At 48.7% G+C, this 23,046-nt stretch overlaps 1 protein-coding gene across 3 annotated transcripts in view; it reads right to left on the reverse strand.

Annotated features, from left to right (window-relative positions):
• The window catches only part of Nav1 (neuron navigator 1), a 246,086-nt gene that overhangs the window by 162,060 nt on the left and 60,980 nt on the right, over positions 1 to 23,046 (reverse strand). For all 3 annotated transcript variants that reach the window (XM_034513255.2, XM_076941255.1, XM_076941256.1), the window contains exons 2-3: positions 9,012 to 9,754; positions 4,482 to 4,585 (exon numbers count right to left, since the gene is read on the reverse strand). In XM_034513255.2, the coding sequence (XP_034369146.1) occupies positions 4,482 to 4,585; positions 9,012 to 9,721 (814 nt within the window). In that variant the 5' untranslated portion in view covers positions 9,722 to 9,754. The remainder of the gene's footprint in view (positions 1 to 4,481; positions 4,586 to 9,011; positions 9,755 to 23,046) is intronic.

Raw genomic sequence — 23,046 nt, forward strand, 5'->3', positions numbered from 1 at the left:
CTCGCTCCTCGGATGGCTGGGACATCAAGCTTATCTCAGCCCCAGAAGTCCCCAGAGGACAGGGAACACAGCCGTGTGAACTCAGCATGAAATGACATGGACCTAGAATGGCAGAGGTGCCAGCAACATCCTGATTCACTGGAGTGGAGGGAAATGGAGGTAAGGTGTGTGGCCCACTGACCCCATTTTCTTCCCTGCCACTTGGCAGGGGGTCTACAGCAACTGAGCTGAGCTTGGACCATGTGCAGTTACTACAGTAAGCCCTGGCAGCAGATGGCAAGGCCAGGGGATGGGAGGAGAAGGGCGTGACCTTCAGGCAAACAGGGCTCAAATCCTGATGCAGCCTGGAGAGTCTTCAGACAGGTTTCAGAGCCCGAGTTTTTTTTCTTTCTAACCTGAGTGAGTAGCCAGTGTCAAGAAGAGCAACGCCACGTTCACAAAGGAGTCTGTGAAAGAAGCGCCTAGTGCATACTGACACACAGTAGGCATTCAATAAATGCTGGCCATCGTTATCATCTGGCTATCTTAGTGTTTCAGGAATTGGGAAGCAACGGGCCTGGTTTCAGTCCATCTGCTGACTCACCATCATCACTCCGGAGCATAAGGCCGATCCCTCCTCAGGGAAAATGAGGCCAAGGTCGAGGGAGCTCTAAGATCTGCTGGAGCTTTTACTCACTGTGGTCTTTGATGTCTGCTCGAACCTATGCGTTGCATGATGAGTGCAGAGCAATCTCTGCACCCTCTCCCAGAGAGCACAGTGTTCGTACCGCTGGATATACTGTGTAAGTCGTAACAGCTTCCTTAGAATGAGTGCTCTGTACCCCAATCCACAAGACATGAACTGTGCCTTAAAGACAATCAGCTCACCAATGGAAAAGACACCACGAAGTAAAGTCTCCCAGCCGGAGGCAGACTGCGCAGGCCCCTCCCGGTCTATGTGGGTATCAGCCCTCATATGGGAAGGAGGCAGAGAGGAGTCTCTGGCTGGTTCCCCAGTGACACATGTTTCTATGAGAGAAGATCTCTTCAGTGTGTGTCCACTTAACACTCATTCAAACATGCCACAAAGTGGAAGTAATTAAGGAATCCGTGTAAACCTCAAGGCGACCCTTTCTAGTCCTGCGCACAGCCTCACACATGTGGGCATGTGGCAGGGTCAGCCCTGGTTTCCTTGCCTGTTCAAATTAAGGTCTGAGGACGGCTGTGTGCAGAGAGAGTCAGGGCTGAGTGTGAGCAGATGGGCCCAGTGCCAAGCTGTCCCTAGAAGAAACAGGGTGTGTAAGCACCTCTGGCCTGGAGTCTTACACTCTTGCCCCCATGCAAAGCAGAAGGAACAGCTGGCTGTGGATAGTCTTTGGCCCATATGAAGGCCATCATCCCCTAACACCCCAGAATGGTGGCAAGGCATCACGGGAAAATTTCTTCCTGCTATATAAAGATCATAAAGTGCTTGTCTGGATTCTATTTCAGGGAGAGTAAGGTTATGTTTTGTTTAAGTGTGGTATACAGTAGAGAGACCTCTTTGTCATTCTCCTCCCCCCCTTCTAGGACCCTGCACCTCCCCAATACTTATAAGAGAAGTAAAGACTAGTGATGTCTTCTCAGCTGGAAAAAGCAAACCTGGCTTACACAGGAGGCACAAGTGACAGAATGTTCACTCTGGGTTCCTTGCTCATCAAACACAGCAAATTCACCAACAGGCAGGGGCCGTATGTATCTGAGCTTAAAGGCCCCCATCTCCCACGGGCTGGTATCAAAATAACATAGTCAACAACTAGGAAGTAGCTACTTGGGATGTGCTTGCTCCAAGGCACCCAATTTTCCTTCCACAAGAAGTGGCAATGATGTGGGCCCTGCTTCAGCATGGTTTATGCATGCCTGGTACAGCCTTTGTCAATAGGTATACCAGCAGGACACTGGGTGGGACACTGGGGACACGGATACTCCAAAAGAGTTTGCAGATTGAACCCCTAAACTGTGAACTCCTTGAAAGCAGGTTAAAGTCTTACTCATTTTCTACAGCGTCAGCAAGGGTCTGACACAAAGAAAGTGCTCACTGGGTACTTGCTGACACAAGAGAGTGACTCAGGACATGTCCCGCCTGAGTTCAGAAGGAAAAGAGCAAAACAAAGTGGAAATTCTGTTCTTTCCCTTCTTCCTCTCTCCCCCTTCTTCAAGTGTGGGGTCCCCCACAAAGAAGGTATATCTTAACTCTCTCCCCATCTAACCCATCAAAGAGCTCAGTGGATCCTCTGCAAAGATGTGTCTGTCACCATGACAACCACCAAGGACCACAACAGAGGCAGCACAGTGAACCTTGATCCCTTCCCTAGGTATCCCTGGGGAGGCTGGTGCTTCCCATTGTTCTTGTGAATCTCATCCCTGGAGCTCTTTTTGCCGGCACCCCCGCACACACCCCCCCAGGGATCACCTAACCTGGGATCTAGCAGACCTTTTGAGATCTGACTGGAGAGGGTAGCCTTCAAACTAACAAGTCAAAGGGCTTCCTAGTGTCAGCCTGCAACAGACATGAAAAGCAAAAGTCCTCGTCCCAGCTCACAGGGTCAGGATGAGTAAGGAGCGCCTGGCTCGGTGGATGGAGCTCGTTAGCCTAACAATGTGGTACACACATGAGGAAGCCATTACAGCTAACAAAACTGCAAATGTAAAAATAGAGCTGCACATAGTTTCCTGGTTACCACATTCTATTCTGACGCTCTGTCAGTGCCTGTGAAACTCGGTTTACTTTTGTCCCTGCCATGCCCTGCTCTCGATGCGTGTGTACTTATTGTGGGAGGAGGTGGTTGCTCTTTAAATGCCCAGGCCTTGCCCCAGAACCCTCCCCTGCAAGGCCTGCTGTACGAAGTGAGCGAAGTGAGCTGAGCGAGGTGGTTCTGCAGTCGCCCCAAGATCACTGCTGTTGAACTCTCTAGAGGTGACTCCAAAGAACCAGTTTACCGTCTCACCTGCCCAGCATGGAAGAGAAGACACAGTGGCATGCTACCCATGCCAAAGGATGTCAAGGCTGTGAATTAAACTCAAATTTTGCCCACTGAACAGGATACAGAAACGAAGCTGTAAGACCAACCTTCTGGACAGCCTTGGGTCTCTAACAGCAAGTTCATTATGGACCGGCAGTGTCGGTGGTACAGCATTTGTCTGGCATGTAAAGGCCCCTGGTTCAATCCCCAGCACCAAAGACAAACTCAAGTTCATCATTTTACTGGAGTAAATTTCCCTTGGCCTGGGACACTGACAGACAGAGCTGGTTTCCTGCAAGGTGTGTACTTGGGTGTTAGGCATTGTTGGATTCTAAGGTATATTTTTCTGCTTTAATGTTTGCAAGGAAATCAATCAACACACAAACGTAAATGCCATAGGGAGTTTAGAATGTGACTCTCTTAGGTCCCAGCCAATGGGTCACAAGGTACTTGGCTATTCGTTCATCATACACTCATCCAGGGATGTACTTGGAACAAGCATATTGCTGACTTTGAAGTCAAGGGTCTTCTTGGTCAGTCTTGGGTCTTTCGGTTGGCTAACAAACTGTGTGGGTGAAACACATTGTCACCCAGTGATTACAGGGTCACAGGGAAGGGTACCTGTGTGGGAGTAACTTGTTATTATGGGTGTTCCTGGGACTGAGGCAGGTGTTGGGCAGCCAGGCAGGTAGCTCTGGACTGCCACCCTGGCTCCCAGCACCTTAACGTTGAACTTGGGCTTTACTACAACCTACTCTCCCAGCTTGTCACCTCTACTGTGATCTCCCTCTGACATACACAGAGATTCTCACTATCTGATCAAGGGACAAACATCACCTTGGCCTCTGTGGCCACCTTCCTAGCCTGACCCTGAAGTGCTGTTAGACTTGACAGCTTTACTCTGGGTTGAGTCAAGCAAGGGGGAAACCGTCTGGGCAATTCACAGGTTAGTATCTCATGTCAAGAGACAGGCCTGAGGGCAGAGAAGGTGGCTCAGCAGGTAAAGGCACCTGTTATCAAGGCTGATGACCTGAGTTCAATCCTGCAACCCAAATGATGGAAGGAGAGAATGAATCCTTACAAGTTGTCCTCTGACCCCCATGTGTGCCATGGCACCTATGTATGTACCTATGCGCGCGCACACACACACACACACATTTAATTTCTGAAAAATTTAGGGCTGGCTTGGTGACTAGCCTGGTTTTCATAACAAGTTCTAGTCCAGCCAGGGGTAAGACCTGCCACAAAACAAAACAAAACAAAAGAAACCTTTTTTTTAAAAGGAGATACATTCGAGCTGGGTGTAATGGCACCATCTATAATTCCAGCACTGAGGCTGAAGAATGACAGATTTGAGGCCAGCTTGGGCTCCTTAATTTGGTCCTATTACAAAACAACAGAAAAGAAGCCAGTCCTAGGCCCAGGCCACTTCTATTCTTCAGAGATAAAGAGAGTCCAGACAGTGGATCCCATATAGGAAGTCTTTCCCAGGGTACTTACCCATGCAGGAAAAGCTGTCCTCAGTCCTGCTAGCGGGGATGGTATATCCATCAAGGGCCCAGCTTTCCTGAGGAACAGGACCAGGTTCCTGGTCTGTCTGCAATCTGTGGGATGAGAAGGAAAGGTTACTCATAGCCTTTAAGCCCTCTGTGGAGCTTGGCAAACCCTTTTTGGGTCCTCTCTTTTACAATGCCCTGAGCTCTGTGGGCCTCCTGGGGGTGGTGTGTGTACATGCAGACACTCCAGCAAGCAGCAGAGCTGGACTAGGAAGGAGTCTCCAAGGGCACGGGAATGTTCAACATCTGTTGCCCTTTGCAGCCCAGCAGTGTACACCATTCACAGAGCAGGAAGATGCCCCAGTGGCTCCAGGCTGGGAGTCTTCTCTCCTGCTGTGATTCTTGCCCTTAAGATGGTCATGTTTGCTCAACAGAGAGCATGCCAGCAGGGAAGGGCTGTCTGAAGTTGAAGCCAGACTCCTGGTACTCAGAGGGCATTTGGCCTCTGTGGAATTGCTCACCTCAAGCACACAAGGTCAGGAATGGAGGAGTAGGTTCAGCCTGAGCCACAGTGACTCCTGGGAGAACAATTCCAAGCTAGGCCCATGGTGCCAACAGGAAGGGAGGGTGAGGTTTCTGGGCACTGGCTACCAAGTGCACAGACCACAGAACACAGCCCCAACCATACAACCGCTCCAGGAACAAAGGCTGTGGGAGCTCTCCTTACATGCAATTACCCTGGGCTCAGAACAGTCCCGCCTACCCCCATATCCCCGCCCCAATGTCACCAGCTAAATGGACCCTTTGGCAGCTTGGCAGGAGGGGGAAGGGAGGGCTGTGCAGACAAGAGGGGAAATTGACAGGCTGGGCCAGGGGACCCTGGGAGTCTCTAGTGCTGCTGTTATTTGTCTTTTAGGTTTTCACTTTTTCCAATACCTCTCCGTCTGGGACTCTGAATCCAGCTCTGCCATGAGCTCACTGTGTAACCCAAGCGACCATCTTCCCCTCTCTGGGCCTGGCTTTCATCAGGAGGGAGAGATGACCTCTGAAGGGCCAGGCTAGAGTTACAGTCTGACTGTCTGGGTTTGCAGGAGGGGTCTGTGGCTATAGCTGCCTTGCTCTAAGTCATCTGGGCAGTCTTGGGGTGTTGTGTGCCTGCCAGCCCTCAGATGGGTACCCAGCACCAAATGAGGCCTAGTGGAGTGAAGCAGGAGGTCTCATGCTGGCCTCTGAGAGGTACTTGATATGGCGGGACAGTCAATCTGCCCGAGTATACAGCAGTCAAGGGAGAAGCAAGAGTGTTGTTTTCTTGAAGAAAAAAAAAAGTAGCATGGGCATGCAAGATATTGTTGTGAAATGGCAGATATATTGTGAAGACAAGGGAACGCTATGTAACATATTAAAGGTTTCACTGGATAGCATCACATATAAAGAGCTAGGCAGTGTCTGTCTGGGAGCATATAGGTGCTGCCTGTCTTTGACCGTCACCAGTCTACTGCCACCACTGTGTTACAAGGGCAGAGGAGACTGGATCATCTGTAGGTACCAGGAACCCTAAACCTAGGAGCATGGCGGAAGGTAGTTTTTGCCTCTCTGCTCTTAGTTGGCTCTGCACATGTGTCTACACCTGCTGCTACTTCCCTGTGTATGCCGGGGCTTGTCACACTTTTCAGCAGGAAAGGACAGAACAACAAAGTCAGGGGGAAGAGACTGAACTAGAGAAGAGAAAAGCCACTTTGGTGACTTCAATGTAGATTCCTGACACCTTTATCAAACCTCCTTAACTATAGTCTGACCAAAGGCATGCACTATCGGGGAAAGGAAGCCCTTGGTAAGTGGGGAGACGTAGGATCATAATATAGATGCTGTGACCTTTCACAGGAACATACAGGGAGTTAAAGAGGAAGCTGTGATGGAATTGGATGTGAGAGACCAAAACCTGGAAGATGGCCAGAGGGACATTCTGCCTTCTGGAGCCCCAGGAGGAAGGGCATCAAGAGGAGGTGGAAGGTAGGAGATGGGAGGCAGGTGAGTAATTGGGATGGCCACACCCATCATTTTGAAAACATAAGGTTGGGAGGCAAAGTGAACTAGGGGTAATGGACTTGTTCCTGGACCATGCTGGAGAGGAAGAGGACCCCCATTAATCTTTGCTTCTGCATTCACCTGAGATTTTACAGAAACCCAAGGTGTTGGGGGGTGGAGATAGATTTCCACGAAAACAGGATGTCTATGGATTCTAGGGAACAGATGGCACCTCCTTGGCTATAGAACTTAGATGGGTGGCCCAGCCAAGCTCTTGGCAGAGCTTGTCCACGACAGCAGCTCTCGGCCGTGCAGGGTGTGCGGAGATCCAGCCCATCTGCCTACAGCATGCCGGGGTATCCTCCATCCAATTCTTACTCAAGCTGTGACCCATCCTCCAACCACAAGTGAGGGCCTGAGAAGCGCGTAGGCTAAAGATGGTCAGTAAGGACAGCTCTTCTCAGAGAGGTGTAACAATCCCGCTTCAGTCAAAAATGCAAACACGCAGTCCATATTTGCTGAACGGTAGAAGCACGGTTCTGTTTAAGTTGCATTAAAATGTTCAGAGGGAAACAGTCTGACCTCTTTGAAAAATGCCAGACTGTAAATATACCAGGGGACTTGTAGGGTGGATAATATAAAATCTTAGACTATTTAATACCTAGACACTTTTTCCCAAAGAATGAATTCGAAATGAAGGGAATCAGGTAGGAGAAGAGAGTCATAGTCACCAGGGAGGCATTTAGCTATTAGGGAAAAGCCATTCAAAGGAAGGTGGGGGGCTGGTAGTGGTAACCTAGAATGCTAGTGGCTATGGTTTTGATGCCCAACAAGAGAGAAACAAAAGGAAGGCTTTCCCTGTGTCTATGCGTCTTGATTCAGCTTTAGCTTCCGAATCTCAGGTAGAGAAAGAAAAGGGACAGATGTGACCTGCCCCTTAGAAAAAGGGACATTTGTGCATTGAGTCCGTAGGTGCAGGCGGGCAGAAGGGCTTGCCTCGCTGAGAACTCTCTTGGGCTGTGGAATCAGCTGGGATCCTGTAGTAATCTAACTCCCTGCCTTACGGGCAGTTTGTAAGCCTTTCTTGCTGTTGGAAAGTTCTTCCAATCCAGCCTCAAATCTATATTGAGCCACTCTGATACTGAGTCAGCTCTTTGGAGCTGCCCCAAGCAAACCAATTCATCTTACAACGTGACAGCCTTTCCCATATTTGAGAACAGCTCACATGCTATCCTGTACCTTCTCTTTCCAAAGCAAGCGAACTTCCTCACGCCCGCTAATCATTCTTAAAACACCTCAGTAAGACACCTCGCTAAGCTGTCAGCCTTTTACTGAACGTGTTTCCCTGTGTCGATGTCCTTGTAAAACGTGGTGTTCGTAACCGAATGTAGTGCTAAAAGTTCGTCCTGACCACACACAGAATATAGTGGATATTAATTTCCTTGTCCCAGGTCCCAACACCTATTACTGTGATATAAGGTTGCACAGTCTTGTCTAGAGATCTAAACACACCAGAGGTGACCTCTAGTGAACAATGACGCTCCTAAGGCCCCAGCCTTCAATCGCTGTGATGTCTCAAGAGTCCCCAGTACCCAGGGGCTGATGCAAAACCTTGTATACCCAAAATGCAAATGGACAGCTACTTCCTGTATTAGCATGGGAGGTGTGGGGGAAGGGGTACACAGGAAGTGAGTGTAGTCAGGAAGGGGTGTAATTTGCATCTGGGCATTTCTAACCTACATAATGATTAGTAATTAAAGCTTAGTTTACTTAATGTGGTCATGTTAGTAAAGAGTTATTTTTTACTTTAAAAAGCCTAGTTGGCTAAATGTTATTCTATGCACTTAGCCTGCCATGTGTGCAAGCCGGGAGGCTGGCACGCTGACCACACTGATGCGAATGTGCTGCCACCGCCAACGACAACAGTACCTGCCTAGCGACTCAAGGAGTAGTACTGATCGCCAATACACGGCACATTTAAACAGGCGTCAGGCAGCGGGCGTGACAAGCAGTGCAAACAAGCAGGTGAGAGAGAGAGAGATGGACAGACAGGCAGACACAAGAGTGCTAGGAGGATGGCACATCTTTGCCCAAGCAACTGAAGACTCAGTGTTCAAGACAACACTGTTTGTCTGACACGCAGTGGTGGCAAACAGCCTACACAAATTTGGCAAGGCTGAAGCACCTGCTGATGCACCTGCCTGTGTATCTGGCTGCTTAAACACTTTTAATACCCAAATATAGATTCTTCATTTCCACGAGAGTGTGAAATGGCCACTTCGGGATACTCTCATGAGTCCCTGTTTCTTGTCAAGGTCCCAGAGGGGAGAAAAACCAGAGACCTTAGATTACAGTCCTATCTCAGCTTACCACGCTCTCATGTTTCCAGATATCCCCTCTCCTAACTGTGTTCTCCACCCCACTGTTTGTCACCAAAGCCTCTCTCCTCTGATTTTGCCCCTTGATCTCACAGTTCCCCCTTTCTCTCCTTGCCTGCTCCCCTGCTCACCTGTATTGAAAGGGGGCCACCGTGGCTGTGATTGGCTGGCTCTGCTGATGGACTGGGGAAAAGCTAATAACCCCAGGAGCAGTGGAGGGCCTCATGCTCTGCACAGGGCTGCACACTGGAGAGGAAGTCCCCGAAGCTTCCCCTTCGTCTGGCTCCAGACACCTAGGGGTTTTGTAGTTGATGTTTCTTTGATCTTTTCCCTGGTAGCCAGAAGGCATTCGACCTTCAGGAGGCCCTGGAATTTGTGTTTCTCCATGATAGCTTGTCTGGGGCGGGCTCCTTCCTCTGGTCTGGCGAACTGGAATTCCTTCCTGGGTCTTCTTCCTCTGGGTGCCTTGTGTCTCCCCAGCTCTTCTGGATCCTGTCTGACTGGAGAGGATTGTTTTGGGGGTTACCCTGGGGCTGTTCCAGGGGGAGCTGGGAAGGCTTTCTACACTCCCAGCCAGTTCCCTGGTTGGCCCTGCAGCCCTGGGGGTTCCTCTTCCCCTGTAGGCCTTGGGGGACGAATTTCTAGAAGAGACTGCAGCCTTGCCCCGTCTTGGGGAGGCCCCTCGCTGGGGACTCAGGGCCAAGTCAGCCTGTTGGCGAGGCCGAAGCTGGGGAGATGCGCCTGGGGTGTGAATTCTGGTCTGTGAGGAAGCTCGAGGCACAGGAATGGAGGAGGCATAGTGTGGGCGGCTGGCGGAATTCACATTGGCCATTCCATTCATGGTCAGTGGCAGAGGTAGGGCGGCACTAGGATCCTGCAGAGCGAGACAAAAGGAGAATGTCAGGTAAAGTCCCAAGTCCCTGTCTCTAGTGTATAAGAACGATGCTGGCATTGATAGAGAGCCATGGCTTCCTGCCTGACTCTAGACAAACATGCCTGTGTGTGAAAAGGCTCTGGGAGCATGCTCTACACGTGAGCTTTGCTTAGCGTTCCTTGACTCTGCTCCTCTCTGGTAAGGGAGACAGACTCACCTCACAGCTAGTACCTTCTTTTCATGGTACCTGAGTTCTCAGGACACCTCCTGAGGGAGACACAATATTCTTCTACATGTAGACCACAGTTGCTCCTCCAACTCAGAAACTTGTAACTAGTGCGCCTGTCCCCGTGAGGCAAGGCCTAGGTAGGCTCTTCACACTCTGTTTCTGGAACTCACTCTGCAGACCAGGCTGGCCTCGAACTCAGAAATCTGCCTGCCCCTGCCTCCCAAGTGCTGGGATTAAAGGTGTGCGCCACCACCGCCCGGCTCATCCTCCTCTTCAGCTTTGATCCATTAAGGATCCCACCTCTCTTCCAGATTATTCTCCCCCCTTCCTCCCCCTCCCCTAGCTCAACAGTTCTGCCATGCTAAGGAGTGAAGTAATTACTCTCAATTCAAAGATAATTTGTACCACTTTACAAAGACACATGTAGTAAAATTCAGATCAATTAGAGTTAAGCCTTAAAAAATAAAATCAAAAATATAAGAATTTACAGAATACAGACATGAACATGTCCATAAGTTTGTTATAGAAAAGAACTTCTTAAGTGCCACATCAAAGGCAGATATAATCCAGGAAATGCCAATAGATTTTGAATACATAAAAGTTAAAATCTCTATATGGATTAAAAAAAAAAAAAAAAGAACCTTTTTCAGACATTCAAAAAACCTACAGAGATACCTGTCAAAACCAAAAAGCTACTGCCACAAATGTCGGGACCTTCACTGTGCCATAGAACAGACGGCAAACAATAAACAAAAAACTCACAGAAGTGTTATGCAGTCATCCAAAACAAAGGCTCCATTTGCATCTTTGCATCCTGGTCTGGCCTGGAACTGGGGAAGTAGAGTAGACTACTAATTCACAGAGATCAGTGTGTCTAACTCCCACGTGCTTGGGACGCATGCAACACCAGGCTGCGCTTCCATTCAAAAATTTTAAACTGCAAATTAAATAGGCTCTCATTTGTTGGTATGGAGTTGACTATCTTATTGAAAATTATAACGTGGGCTGTTGGTAAGAGCACCAGGCCCTTTATCCCACTGTGGCAACAATGACACATCTAGAAAATTGTCCTAGGAACATGATTAAAGATGTAGGCAAAGATTTATGTACAATGAAAATACTCAGGTTGCCTTTTTGCGGGATAAACTGTTATCACTGTGACAGTGTTGGCAAGGGACTTTGTGGACTGTGTCCACCTGAGGCCACCCAGACAGCTGCTTTCATGCTGACAGAAGCAGTCCCCAGCAGACTGGGGTTGTTTATACCCCTCCCTGACCTTTGAGCTGTGACCTGGGACCAGCAATGGGCTAGTCCGTAAGAAGTCAACATGGAGTGTTGAGTGGGGGTGGGTCTGTAGAAGCAGTTTGAAGGCTTTGAGTCAGAGCACACACAGGCCCAATTCCCTGGCAGATGACAAGAAAGAGAGGCCAAGCCCTCTCTCCTTTTCTCTTATTCATACTTCGGTGGCATGGTGCCATTACTGGACGAGCTAAAGTCCCTTCCGCCTGCTCCATTAGAGATGGTTAGTAAAGCCATATGCATTCAGGAACCATGACAAGTTCTGTCCCTCCAGAGTCATTACCTACAGGACCTCAGCCGAGGATCACCTGACTCCTACTTCCCCACTCCTCACCCACCAGGAAGGACTGAGAGAGCGAGTCACCCTTTGCTTGCCCTGCTTTGTCTTCAGTCCAGCAGCAAAAGACCAATAAGTTCCCTCCCTGTGATGGTTTGAATATGCTTGGTCCAGGGGTACTGATGTTAGGAGGTGTGATGTTGGAGAAAATGTGTCACACTGTGGGGATGGGTTTAGAGACCCTCCTCCTAGCTGCCTGGAAGATAGTAGTCTTCCCCTGACTGCCTTCAGATGAAGATGTAGAACTCTCCTCCTGCACCATGCCTGCCCAGATGCTGCCATGATTCCCACCTTGATGATAATGGACAAACCTCTGAACCTGTAAGCCAGCCCCAATTAAATGTTGTCCTTTATAAGAGTTGCCTTGGACATGGTGTCTCTTCACAGCAATGGAAACTCTAAGTCACTCCCAAAGAAGTTTACGAGGAGCTCAGGCACGTACTGCCTGTATCTGCTAGTACACAGAAAAGCATTCAACCTGCCCACGCTTAGCCTGAAAAATGAAGGCAGGCTAATACTGACAAATACTGAGGTGCGGACCATGAGTCCTTCACCAGGAGAGCCCCCAGCTTTAGCCCATGGCCCTAGTGGGGTTGAGAGTGAATTTAGCCTGTCATCCTCCTTTTACCCAGCCCTAACCACCCTTCAGTGGTCAGCCATGTGCGTCAGTGGCGGCGATGAGCATCAGCTCCCAGGTTTATGTGGACTCAAGCTGCTGGCTGACCTTGTCTACAACACCGACCGAGCTGTGCCGGGTTCTGAGATGCTGAGCTAACCTGCAAAAAAGCTTTAGACTACGGTACCCAAGCTCATGAGCGTGGCACTTCTATGTTCTAGCCCCCGTGGTTTAAGCTGCTGTGAGGCCAACTTCTGCTTCCGTTCTTAATCCCAACTCAAATACGACATGAGGACCAAATCCAGTTAGGCCCCTCAGCCCATCATCCCTTCTGGAAACTATATCTTTAAGAAAATCTAGAAACTGTCTCTTGGTTCAGCCAGACTGAGAGAGTGTCTCCACAGGGTTGCTTCTTGACTCACAGGCCACCCCAACCCCACATCAGGAGCCCAGCTTGCCTACCTTATCTGCCGGGGACCTCCAGCTCCTATCGCTCCAGGGCCCAGTCTGGACTCCCTTGCCTCAGAAGTCTCTATACCCTCTGGCCAGGGCTGGCCCGATTTCCAGCTCTCACAGTCTGGAGGCCAGGCTGCTTCTAGCTCCCTTGCTAATGGAGTACACCCACACCTCACCCCACCCCCCACCCCCTGCTTTCACTAGATCATTATTTTTTTAAAAGCATGATGGAAGAGGACTTTTAAAACAGCGTCTTCATAGGTCACTGGGGCCCCGCCCCGCCCCGCCCCGCCCCGCCCCGCCCCGCCCCGCCCCGCCCCGCCCCGCCCTGCCTCTCCACTGCGGTTGGGACCTTGTTTGACCCTTCTCCTCAGAAGGTAGTCTTCTAAGAGATTGGAAGCAGGTGACAGTCATTGTCCCTGGTGAAACCTGGGAGAACCACATCAGCCTCAGAATAATGGAGAATCGCTCCCCAGGCATCAAATTATTCTAGCCTATGGCAGAGGGGTCACCAAGGGCCTTCCCTAGTTTGCCTTTGAGTCTGCAGAGTTCTACGTCTTCAGGTACTGAGCATCTGTAAGGGGAACACAAAGGATGCCCAGCACACACACCTGCCCTTACAAAGCTATTCCCTGTGTGTCTCTTAGTGAAACATCATTCCTAATCCTTATAACAACCTGAGACGTTCTACTATTCCCCTTTCACCAGACAGGAAGATGATGTGGTGGGTAACTGAGTTAGACCAAGACATACTGGAGACGGGGAGGGCTCTGTGGATCCACAGGTCACATTCACCCCCAGCAGTGCCCAGCCTCAGCTTCTATACCCCTTGTTTAATGATGGGACGCTCTCCCTGCTGTGATAGCTGTTCTGAGTCTCTCAGAGATAGAGTGGGGGAGGCAGACTTAGTCCATAGGTTGGAAACCAGAGCAGAAGAGAATCACTCATGGGCAGTATGGGCGGGGGAAAGGAAACTTTCCTTCTTTTCTTCCCCCAACATTCCTCATATCTTACACATTTCCTGCCCGGACTCCATTTGCCATGGGTTGGTTGAGGTGAGAGTATATAGGGGCATGAAATGGGGAGTAGAGAGATGATGCATGCAATCCAGCCAGGCCTCAGGTCTAATGTGCCCAGTTGGTGGCTCCTGATACATGTGGGCCAGGGTAGAAGCTTATATGATGGCTAATATTGGTTGTCAACTTGATTACATCTACAATCAACTTAAACCCAAGTGGCTGGGCATCACTGTCAGGGATTTTGTTGATTGGACAATGTAAGATAGGAAGAATCACCCTAGGTATGGACACATGAAAGGGTGTAGATGAAGGATGCATTTGCTTTTTGCCTGCTTGCTTTCACTCTTGCTGGCAAGTTCATCTATGCTGCTGCGGCATTCCTTTCCTGGTATCAGAACCTTCTTCTTTGGGATTCCAATGTACAGGGAAGCCCAGTACCTCTCTAAGGATCCCCTGGGTCTCCAACATCAGACATCAAGTCTCAGGGACTGAAAAACTATAGGATTCTTGGTCTTTCTGTCAGAAGATAGCCACTGTTGGATCATTTGGACCACAGCCTATAAGCCACTCTAATAAATCCCATAAATACATGTGGGATTTATTAAATGAATAATATGAATATATTAATGAATGACTATAAATGAATGAATATATGCATATACTCATTCTGTCAGTTCTGTTTTTTTTTTTTTTTTTTTTTTTTTAGAGAAATTTGACTAATACAGCTTAGGAGAAAGATTGTGGAAATGGGGAGGAGTGGAGAAAGACACATGGGGGGGGCACTCTGGACAATGGTGCCTTCTGAGGTCATCAATATCTTCTGAGACATCCAGATGCCTGCTAGCTGTGGCACCTACTGTAATCTTGGTGGCCCAAATGATTTTGGGGATTCTGTACTTGCTCTCGGGCTCACTCTGCTCCTGCTCTGCCCTCACTTCTCATTGTTTGAGTCCTGAACAGAATAAGGCGATGCTGGGGAGATGCTTGACTTTATTCAAGGTGGCCACTAGTACCATCATCCTTCACGACAACTTCACAATACATCTTAGGAGGAAGGTCAAGGGCAGAAGAAAGCTAGGGATGGAGCCGGAAGGGGAAGCAAGGGAGCCAGGGACACAGGAGGGGGGGGGGGGGCACCAAATCACTAAGTACTCTGATCTGACACTTCCTTTGGTCTCAGTGAAGTCAGTGAAGAACAAGGCCCCAGGAGTCCCTTAGTTCCCTCACCTGAGGATCCCCACCCTCAACCAGTTTCATTAGGGAGTTGGTATTCCCTGTTTCCCAAAGCATCCCACTTTCAAAAGGGTTCTTGGCATGATCTCTTTGTTCAGTATTCACACACCCTAGCTGGGTACCTTCCATTTGCCATGTGCTTTGTCAGGTGCTTGTCAGTCAGGATGGCAGACACCCAGGTTCTGCCCTCAAGGACTGAGAGATACACCAAGAAGCCTGTACAAGGAGCACTGTAAGAGGCCAAACGAAACACCATAGAGACCATGGCCAGACAAGGATGTGGTATAAAATGAAGTCACAGTGAAGAGGAAGCAGCAGGGCTGGCAGCTGACAGTCATGGAAATGATAGCTTGGTGCAGGGTTTTGCATACCCATGGGTCTAGCCATCAGCTCTACCATTCAGACCCTGCTCTTCAAAGAGATTGACTACTACAGTGATGAAGAACAAAGTTTGGAGCCACCAAAGTTTCCGGACCCAAAGCCTGGCTCTACCATTTGCTTTTGGTGTGACCCCTGGAAGTTCTAGAACTTGGGTTTTCCATTCTACAAAATGAAACCAAGACCAGCACCTACCCTACTAGCACAGTTTCAATAAGTAAGTTAGTTAAATGCAAAATACTTAGAACTGTGCCTCGTCTAATACTCAACAAATAGTGTTGTTAGGACCTCAAAGACAACTCTCTCTGTCTCTTTGTCTCTAATATTTTATCACTAGTATTTGTTTATCTGTTTGAGACAGAAACGCACATAGTCTAGGCTGAAACTCTCTGTGTAACCAAGGATGACCTTGAACGTATGATTCTCCTGCCTCCATTTCCCATTCACTGGGATCACAGATATCGGCCTTCATGTCTAGTTTATTCAGTGCTAGAGATCAAATCCAGGGCTTCTTGCATGCTAGACTTTGCTAACCTGCGCCCTTAAATAACCTTTTTCTAGTATCCCTCATCCCCTGTCCCCAGGATGGAGGCTGAGATGCCTGATTCTCTGTTAGATAGAACTCTTCAGCAGGACATGCACGGCACACACTGGGCAAAATTTCACCCAACTGTCCACCAGAAAAGGGGGAGGAGACTGAACAGGTTGAAAGACATGTCACATCACACTAACTGTAAAGGCTTCCAGTGTTCCAGAAGGCTCACTAGTTCCTGCTCTGTGGCTTTAGACAGGTCAAGCTTTCTAAGCTTGGAGTCCTCACCTGCAAAATCCTGGTCACGGACTCTCAGGAAGATTAAATGATGGAATAAAATAAGACACCGAGCATGGGGACAGGCACATGTTGGTGGCAGAAATTATGTTAGAGAGAACATCTGTTCCTCCTCCAAATTCAGACTCCTAATGAAACTGCCTGATGTTCTGCAGGTGAGCCAAGGGGCGGTGGCTTCAGGTAGAGCAATGCCAGGACCCCAGCACATTGTATGGCACCCCCACCAAAACATTTGCCGCTGGATCACTCCACCCTGCCCACTTTGTGTCTATACTCCAACTGTCTACTCTCACATGCTCATCCTGGTGTGGCCAACAGATATTTAAAGTTTTATTTATTTTTAAATATTATGTGTGGGTGTGTGCGCATGTAATCGCAGGTGCCTGTGGAAGACAGAGAAGCTGGAGTTACAAGCAGTTGTGAGCTGCCTGGCCAGAGTCCTTTCCAAGAGTCGGAAGTGCTTTTAACCCATGAGCCATCTCTCCAGCCTCTTATGTGTTATTTTTAAACTAAACTCTTTTTAAAGTTGCCTTTCTAGGCTGCATGTCTGACACCATTCTAAACATTCCACCTGCAATAACTTGCAATGTCCTACCAACTGGTGTCACCACTGTCCCTGCTTCAGAGGCACAGACTACGGGGAGGTTAAGGGTCTTACTCAGGATCACACAGCTTACAGAGGACCGAGCCGGGTGACAACTAGACAGTCCAGCTAGCTCCTGGGCCCATGTTTGCAGCTAGCCCCTGCATCTGCTCACCCAGCAGCTGGAACTTGACTCCTTTCCTGCCTCCACCCAAGCTCTTCAAACTGTTCACTCAGGCCCAGGCAGCATCAGGACAAATGCCAGCTAACTGGCTTAATGCTCTGCAAATCCTAGAGCCAAGAAGTATTTTGGGCCTATAAATATTTCACTCTAGCTTAGAAAGTGGTGAGAACCTAAATGCTTAGCTCTCTCCATTCTGCAAGGCCTGGGACAGGTGTTGGGGAGGAAGGTGGTCCCCTGTGAGGCTGGGGAACTCTCCAGATTGCAAGTTCTAGTCTTTCCTCTGCCCTACTTGCCCTTGAGCTGCAGCTTGCAGTCTCTCTGCAGGGTGGGTCCTGCCGTGGTGCTGATAGGACAGCTCCTCCCGCAACTGCCAGTTAAAGGAGCCACACACACAGCTCTTTGGAGGAAGCAATTGAGATGCCCATTTCACAAGGTCAGAACATCTTAACCACACTGGGTAGAGGATGGGTATATTACATTGAAATAAAAAAGAAAGGGTGGAAGGGAATAGAAAAATAGAGGAGGAGGGGGAGAGGAGAGGCCTGGAGCATTCCATGTAGTACAGGAGCCATGGCTAATCGCAGATCCTGAGCTGCCCGAATTTGCCACATCCTCATCTTCCCCATCCCCACACACTGCTATGCAAATATGGGCACTGATGCCGTGTGCCTGAGGTCTAGAGCCATTCCAGAGCAGGGGACTTCTAGCCTTCGAGCACTAGACATATAGACAGGGGGAGTTGTGAGAGGAAGGGTACAAGAGTCTCACTGTTAGCCGGGTGGTGGTGGCGCACACCTTTAATCCCAGCACTTGGGAGGCAGAGGCAGGTGGATTTCTGAGTTCGAGGCCAGCCTGGTCTACAGAGTGAGTTCCAGGACAGCCAGGGCTACAGAGAAACCCTGTCTCGAAAAACCAAAAAAAAAAAAAAAAAAAAAGAGTCTCACTGTTGGTGCTGCCATTAGTAAGGCAGTCCTCAGCACAGTGCTGTTCTCTCTGTGGTCAGCATCCATGTCAGCCATTTCGAAGCAGTATAAACACTGCCCAGAAGGTTTTGATTTTGACCTAAACATCATTTTCATTTGAGTATCATTAGATCAACTGATTTATGTAGGACCAGAGTGGAGTGAATATCCAAAGTTAGACATCAAGCTGAGTTTCCATACATTTAAGACTATGGCAGGGGGCTTGTGAAAAGACTCTGTAGTTAAGAGTACTGCTTGGGCAGGAGAGATGGGTCAGTGGTTAGGAGCATGTATGTGTTCTTGAAGACAGCCTGAATTTGATTCCCAGCTTCCACATCAGGCAGCTCACAAAAACCTGTAACCCTAGTTTCAGGAGATCTGACATCCCTCCAACCTCCTCAGACACCTACACATAATGATCATCCAGAAGAAGACAAAACATACTGCTCTTTCAGAGTACAAGTCCTGTCTCTAACGTCTATGCCATGCAGTTCTCAGCTGCCGCTAACTCTAGCTCCAGGGGATCTGATGCCACCCCCTGTACTCAGTGGGCATTTGCATTCAAAGTGCACACACCCACCTATAACACACACACACACACACACAATTTTAAAACAATATATTTTTTTTAAAGATCCCAGCAAGGTGGAGAGATGGCTCAGTGGCTGAAAGCACTGGCTGGTCTTCCAAAGGACTTGGGTTGTATTCCTAGCACACAGTATTCCCAGCACTCTCATGGTGGTTCACAAATGTCTGTAGCTCCTGTCCCATGGCATCTGAAGCCCTCTTCAGGCCTCAAAGGGTATTAGGTATGCACGTAATACACAAACATACATGTATGCAAAACACTCATACCCAGAAAATAAAACTACACTAATAAAAAAAAAAAGGCATGACATATGTTAAAAGAGAACGTACTGTTATGGGATCCTCCCGAATGCTCACTATATAGGAAGGCAGTCTAGGGGCAACATCTGGGACGGGAGGGTGGTAGGATGACACAGAGGGAGGAGGCTTGGGCCATATGAACTCTGCAAGCCGGTTTACTTCATCTGCCATGAGTCTCTTTGCCATTGTAATCCTGACAGCACTTCCTTCCTCTAGCCTAGCCTCCACCCCAGCTTTTCTTCTGGCTGGGACCCCAGTCTGGTTCCCAAGGGGCACCGAGAACAGATACATAGCTGTGTCTGGGGGCTGAACCATCACAGAGAAAGCAGCTGTGTCCTCTGGTGCCACAGCAAAGAGGTGGCTCCTACTGCTTCACCCTTTGGACAAACACCACTCACACACACATGCTTCCACGGTCTGAATGATTTTGTTTCACATGCTGAAACTAATCTCCAAGGTGCAGCATTCAAAGCCTGGGATCTTGGGAGGTGACTAAGTCAGGGCTGAGTTCCCATGAACGGGATTAGTACCCTCTTCCATGTGACTTAAAAGATGCCGTCGTCCTTCTGTGATGTGAAGACACAGAAGAGCTGGGACAAGAGACAGCCTTTATCAGATTAATCTCGAAATCTCAACTTCCAGAACCATGATCACCATATTTCTGAAGTTTATATGGTACAAGACATACATGTTTGTACCAAACACACAGAGATATGCACCCACTCCCCTGAGGTATATAACACTCACACCCAGACCAGACATACAGGGGCACACACTTGCATACAGGTACAGGTAGACCACACACACACACACACACACTCATGAATATACACACATACTCATGAATACACACACACACACTCATGAATATACACATACACTCTTATACACCCACATGCTCCCATACACATGTACACACATACAAAAACACATATGTTCACCCTCATATGTTCTTAAATACATACATTATTTTTTAATTTTATTTTTTAATTTGTTTACAAATGAGGCAGTTTAACCTTGCCTTTTTTTTCTTTTTTCTTTTCTTTTTTTTCTTTTTTTTTTCTTTCTTTCTTTCTTTTTTTTTTTTTTGAGACAGGGTTTCCTCTGTGTATCCCTAGTTGTCCTGGAACTCACTCTGTAGACCAGACTGGCTTCAGACTCAGAGATTCACCTGTATCTACCTCCTGAGTGCTAGGATTAAAGACATGTGCCACCAACATCTGGTTAACCTTTCGTTTTTGAAACAAGGTCTCTCGTTAGGATCTAGTACTTGCTAATTCAGCTAGGCTGACTGGCCAGGAAGTCTAAAGGATCCTCCTATCCCTGCCTCTTCAGCAATGGACTTATAAGCACATGCTACCACATGTCCAGCTTTTATGTAAATAAACACACTAGGAGCTAAACTGGAGCCATTATGTTTGCATGACAAGCACTTTACCAACCACAGTGCCACCCACCCCTTGCTGTCCTTCCCTTTGCTCTGTTTCCAGTCCAGTCCAGTGGCCTGCAATAGCATCAAACTTTCCTTGGAGAATGGAATTATGGACCTGATACATGTGTGATACCTGGTACAGGCAAAGACAGGCACCCTCTGGAAGCACTTGTCCTGAGTCACCGTGTGAAGTGGCAGCAGAGCCTGAAGTGACCACTCAGCCTCCCGTCAATATTAAACCTCAATCTTTCTCAGATCTGGAATTGTAAAGAGACTCTCAGGGTTGAGGATGGAGCCTCAAAAGACATTTGCTAGTGTTAGTCTGGTCTAGCCTCTGACCTCTGACAGTCTCTGAGAACAGATGAAAGACAATGTAAGAGGTGTCTGGGACATCCCCCACCAATTCAGCTGCCAAGTCCTTGGCAAAGATGGGGATCACCCTAGGCAGCACAGAGAGAAGACAAGGGCAGGCAGCTAATGGGCACCAATGAGTGGACAGAGGATTGGCAGAAGGCAGAAGAAATGGCTATGACTTGGCAAAAGAGCAGTGTGGGCTCAGTACCCCGAGCCCGCCTGGCTGGCTCCTGGCTCACAACAGGGATTAAGGTTGTTCAGAGGCAGTGGAATCCACTGTTTCCTTCCCAAATCCCCTCTGAGCCCCAGGCCTCTGCCAGTTCTTAAGAATTCCCTGATCCTTCAGACTGGCATGGCCTCCTTTCTAACCTAATAGTGGCATGTGCTTACAGAGAAAGATGGGGCTCCTGAGGTAATCTCAAGTACCCAAACTTGACTCTGAGTAAATAATCAGGTGGGAGCCCCACGCAGCCTCCAGCCTGGCCCTGCTGCTCCCAAGAGAGGCTTCTGAATCCTGAAAAGGCCAGATTCAGCTTACACACCACCTACTTCCCAAAGAGTGTCCCTTGGCTGTTCCCTGACCATGAGGGAACCTACACCCAGGCTGCCAAAGGCAAAGCACCCCAAGATTTCAAACACCACACAGAGGGTTGGTCACTACCTTCCTCATCGATCTCAGAACCAGTCATTTCTTTTTCCTGGGCTAGAAGTTCTTCCAAGTATCTAACCTCTACCCCCTAGCTAAAAAAAAAAAAAAAAAAAACCCACCACATTTTCTAGTTCTTCATTCTGGGGCTTGCTTATCTCAGTGCCTGGCTTCAGAAGCAGAAGTGAAGTCTGAACTTGAGGGAGGGGCCTCAGAACTTCCTGGCTACAGACGCCTGCTGTCAGCATATCTGGTCTATCTTGCTGAATTGCTCCATCCAAAGGCTCCACTCAAAGCAGAATCCTGGGTTCCTTTTCAATTAGCCAAGAGGAATGATTTAGTGCTAATGAAAATCAGTCCTTTAAAACTGTCCCACAAATCACAGGGGGCTGGAGGCCTGTTGTAAATGCCTCCTGGGGAGGTTGGGCTGGGCCTGAGAAGCATGGCGCTGGAACATAGCTTCCTACAACTAACTATACTGCGGGCCAGAAAAGCCTCTCTCCTTCCCCATCCCCCTCCTCCCCACCTCCTCTCCTCCCTGCTCCTCCCTGCTCCTCCCTGCTCCTCCCTGCTCCTCCCTGCTCCTCCCAGGCACTTTCCTGGAATCCAGGATGTTCCTGCTTCACAGCCTCCAACTTCAAACACCCTAGCACTTTGCTCCTGTAATGAAGATTATAAACTGGAGTTCGAAGCTGCAGGACACAGACTTCTAGGTCCTGAGGACCAGGACTTAAGAAACCAGCTGGGGGGTTTTTGTTTTTTTAAGTGACAGCTTAGGCACAGAGTGGAATGACCCAGGCATGGCTGCTGGGTGGGGGAGGAGTAGCTGTTGGGGAGCCTTGGGGGTGGGGACCTCCATCAGAGGGAGTGAGCCCTAGGCATCGAGCCAGGTGACAAGTCTCCATCTTTCTCATGTTCACTTTATGATTCTTCTCTCCCAACCCAAGGCATCCAGCATTTCTCCATAGATGGGTTTTCCAGCTGGGCTGATGGACTGTCTCATTCAGCAAAGGCTGGGGCTCGGGGCTGGGCCAAGAGAAGGGAGGATCTGACAGGAGAGAGAGCTCTCCAGGATTCTGGAATACCTTCCAAGCCTCCAGGCCACTTTCCTGGGGAGCGGGAGAGGGGAGGGCGGCTGGATTTTTGCCAGCAAGATGCTGCTGGGCATCAGCACCCTGGAAGTGTAGGTCTAAGATCTGAGAACAGCATAGCAGTGCTCTCCACTTGGGAGGTCTGACAGAGGGTTTAAACAGGGCTACCTGAGGATCAGAGCAGAGCAGAGCAGAGCAGAGCAGAGCAGAGCAGAGCAGAGCAGAGCAGAGCAGAGCAGAGCAGAGCAGAGCAGAGCAGAGCAGAGCAGAGCAGAGCAGAGCAGAGTGTCTTCAGGGCTAGAATTTGCATGCTTGGCCCTGAAACCACAGGTCAGACAAATCAGTACCTCTCACCTCCCCTCACCCCCACTAAGTTACAGTATTAACTCTTCGTGGATATTTTTAGGGTGTGTGGAGAATCTACCTGTAAGGTGAGCGGCTTCTGGAAAGTTGCTAAGCTTTAGTTGCTTCTAGAAAACAAGGAGGACATTTACCACTGACTGTAAAGGCGAAGCCAGCACTCAGCATAGGGGTGCATGGGAAGTACCTTAAAATTACTATTATATTATTATTATCACCATCAATTATAGTATTTTATTTATCATTGTTTATTATTATTATTATTATTATTATTATTATTATTATTACTATTATTAAAGCTGGAGAGATGACTCAGCAGTTAAGAGCACTTGCTGCTTTCCCAAGGGTCCAAGTTCTATTCCCAAGCACCCAGGTAAGCCGCTCATGATGTCTGCT

This window comes from Arvicanthis niloticus, chromosome 10, assembly GCF_011762505.2.
Source record: "Arvicanthis niloticus isolate mArvNil1 chromosome 10, mArvNil1.pat.X, whole genome shotgun sequence".
NCBI lineage: Eukaryota > Metazoa > Chordata > Mammalia > Rodentia > Muridae > Arvicanthis > Arvicanthis niloticus.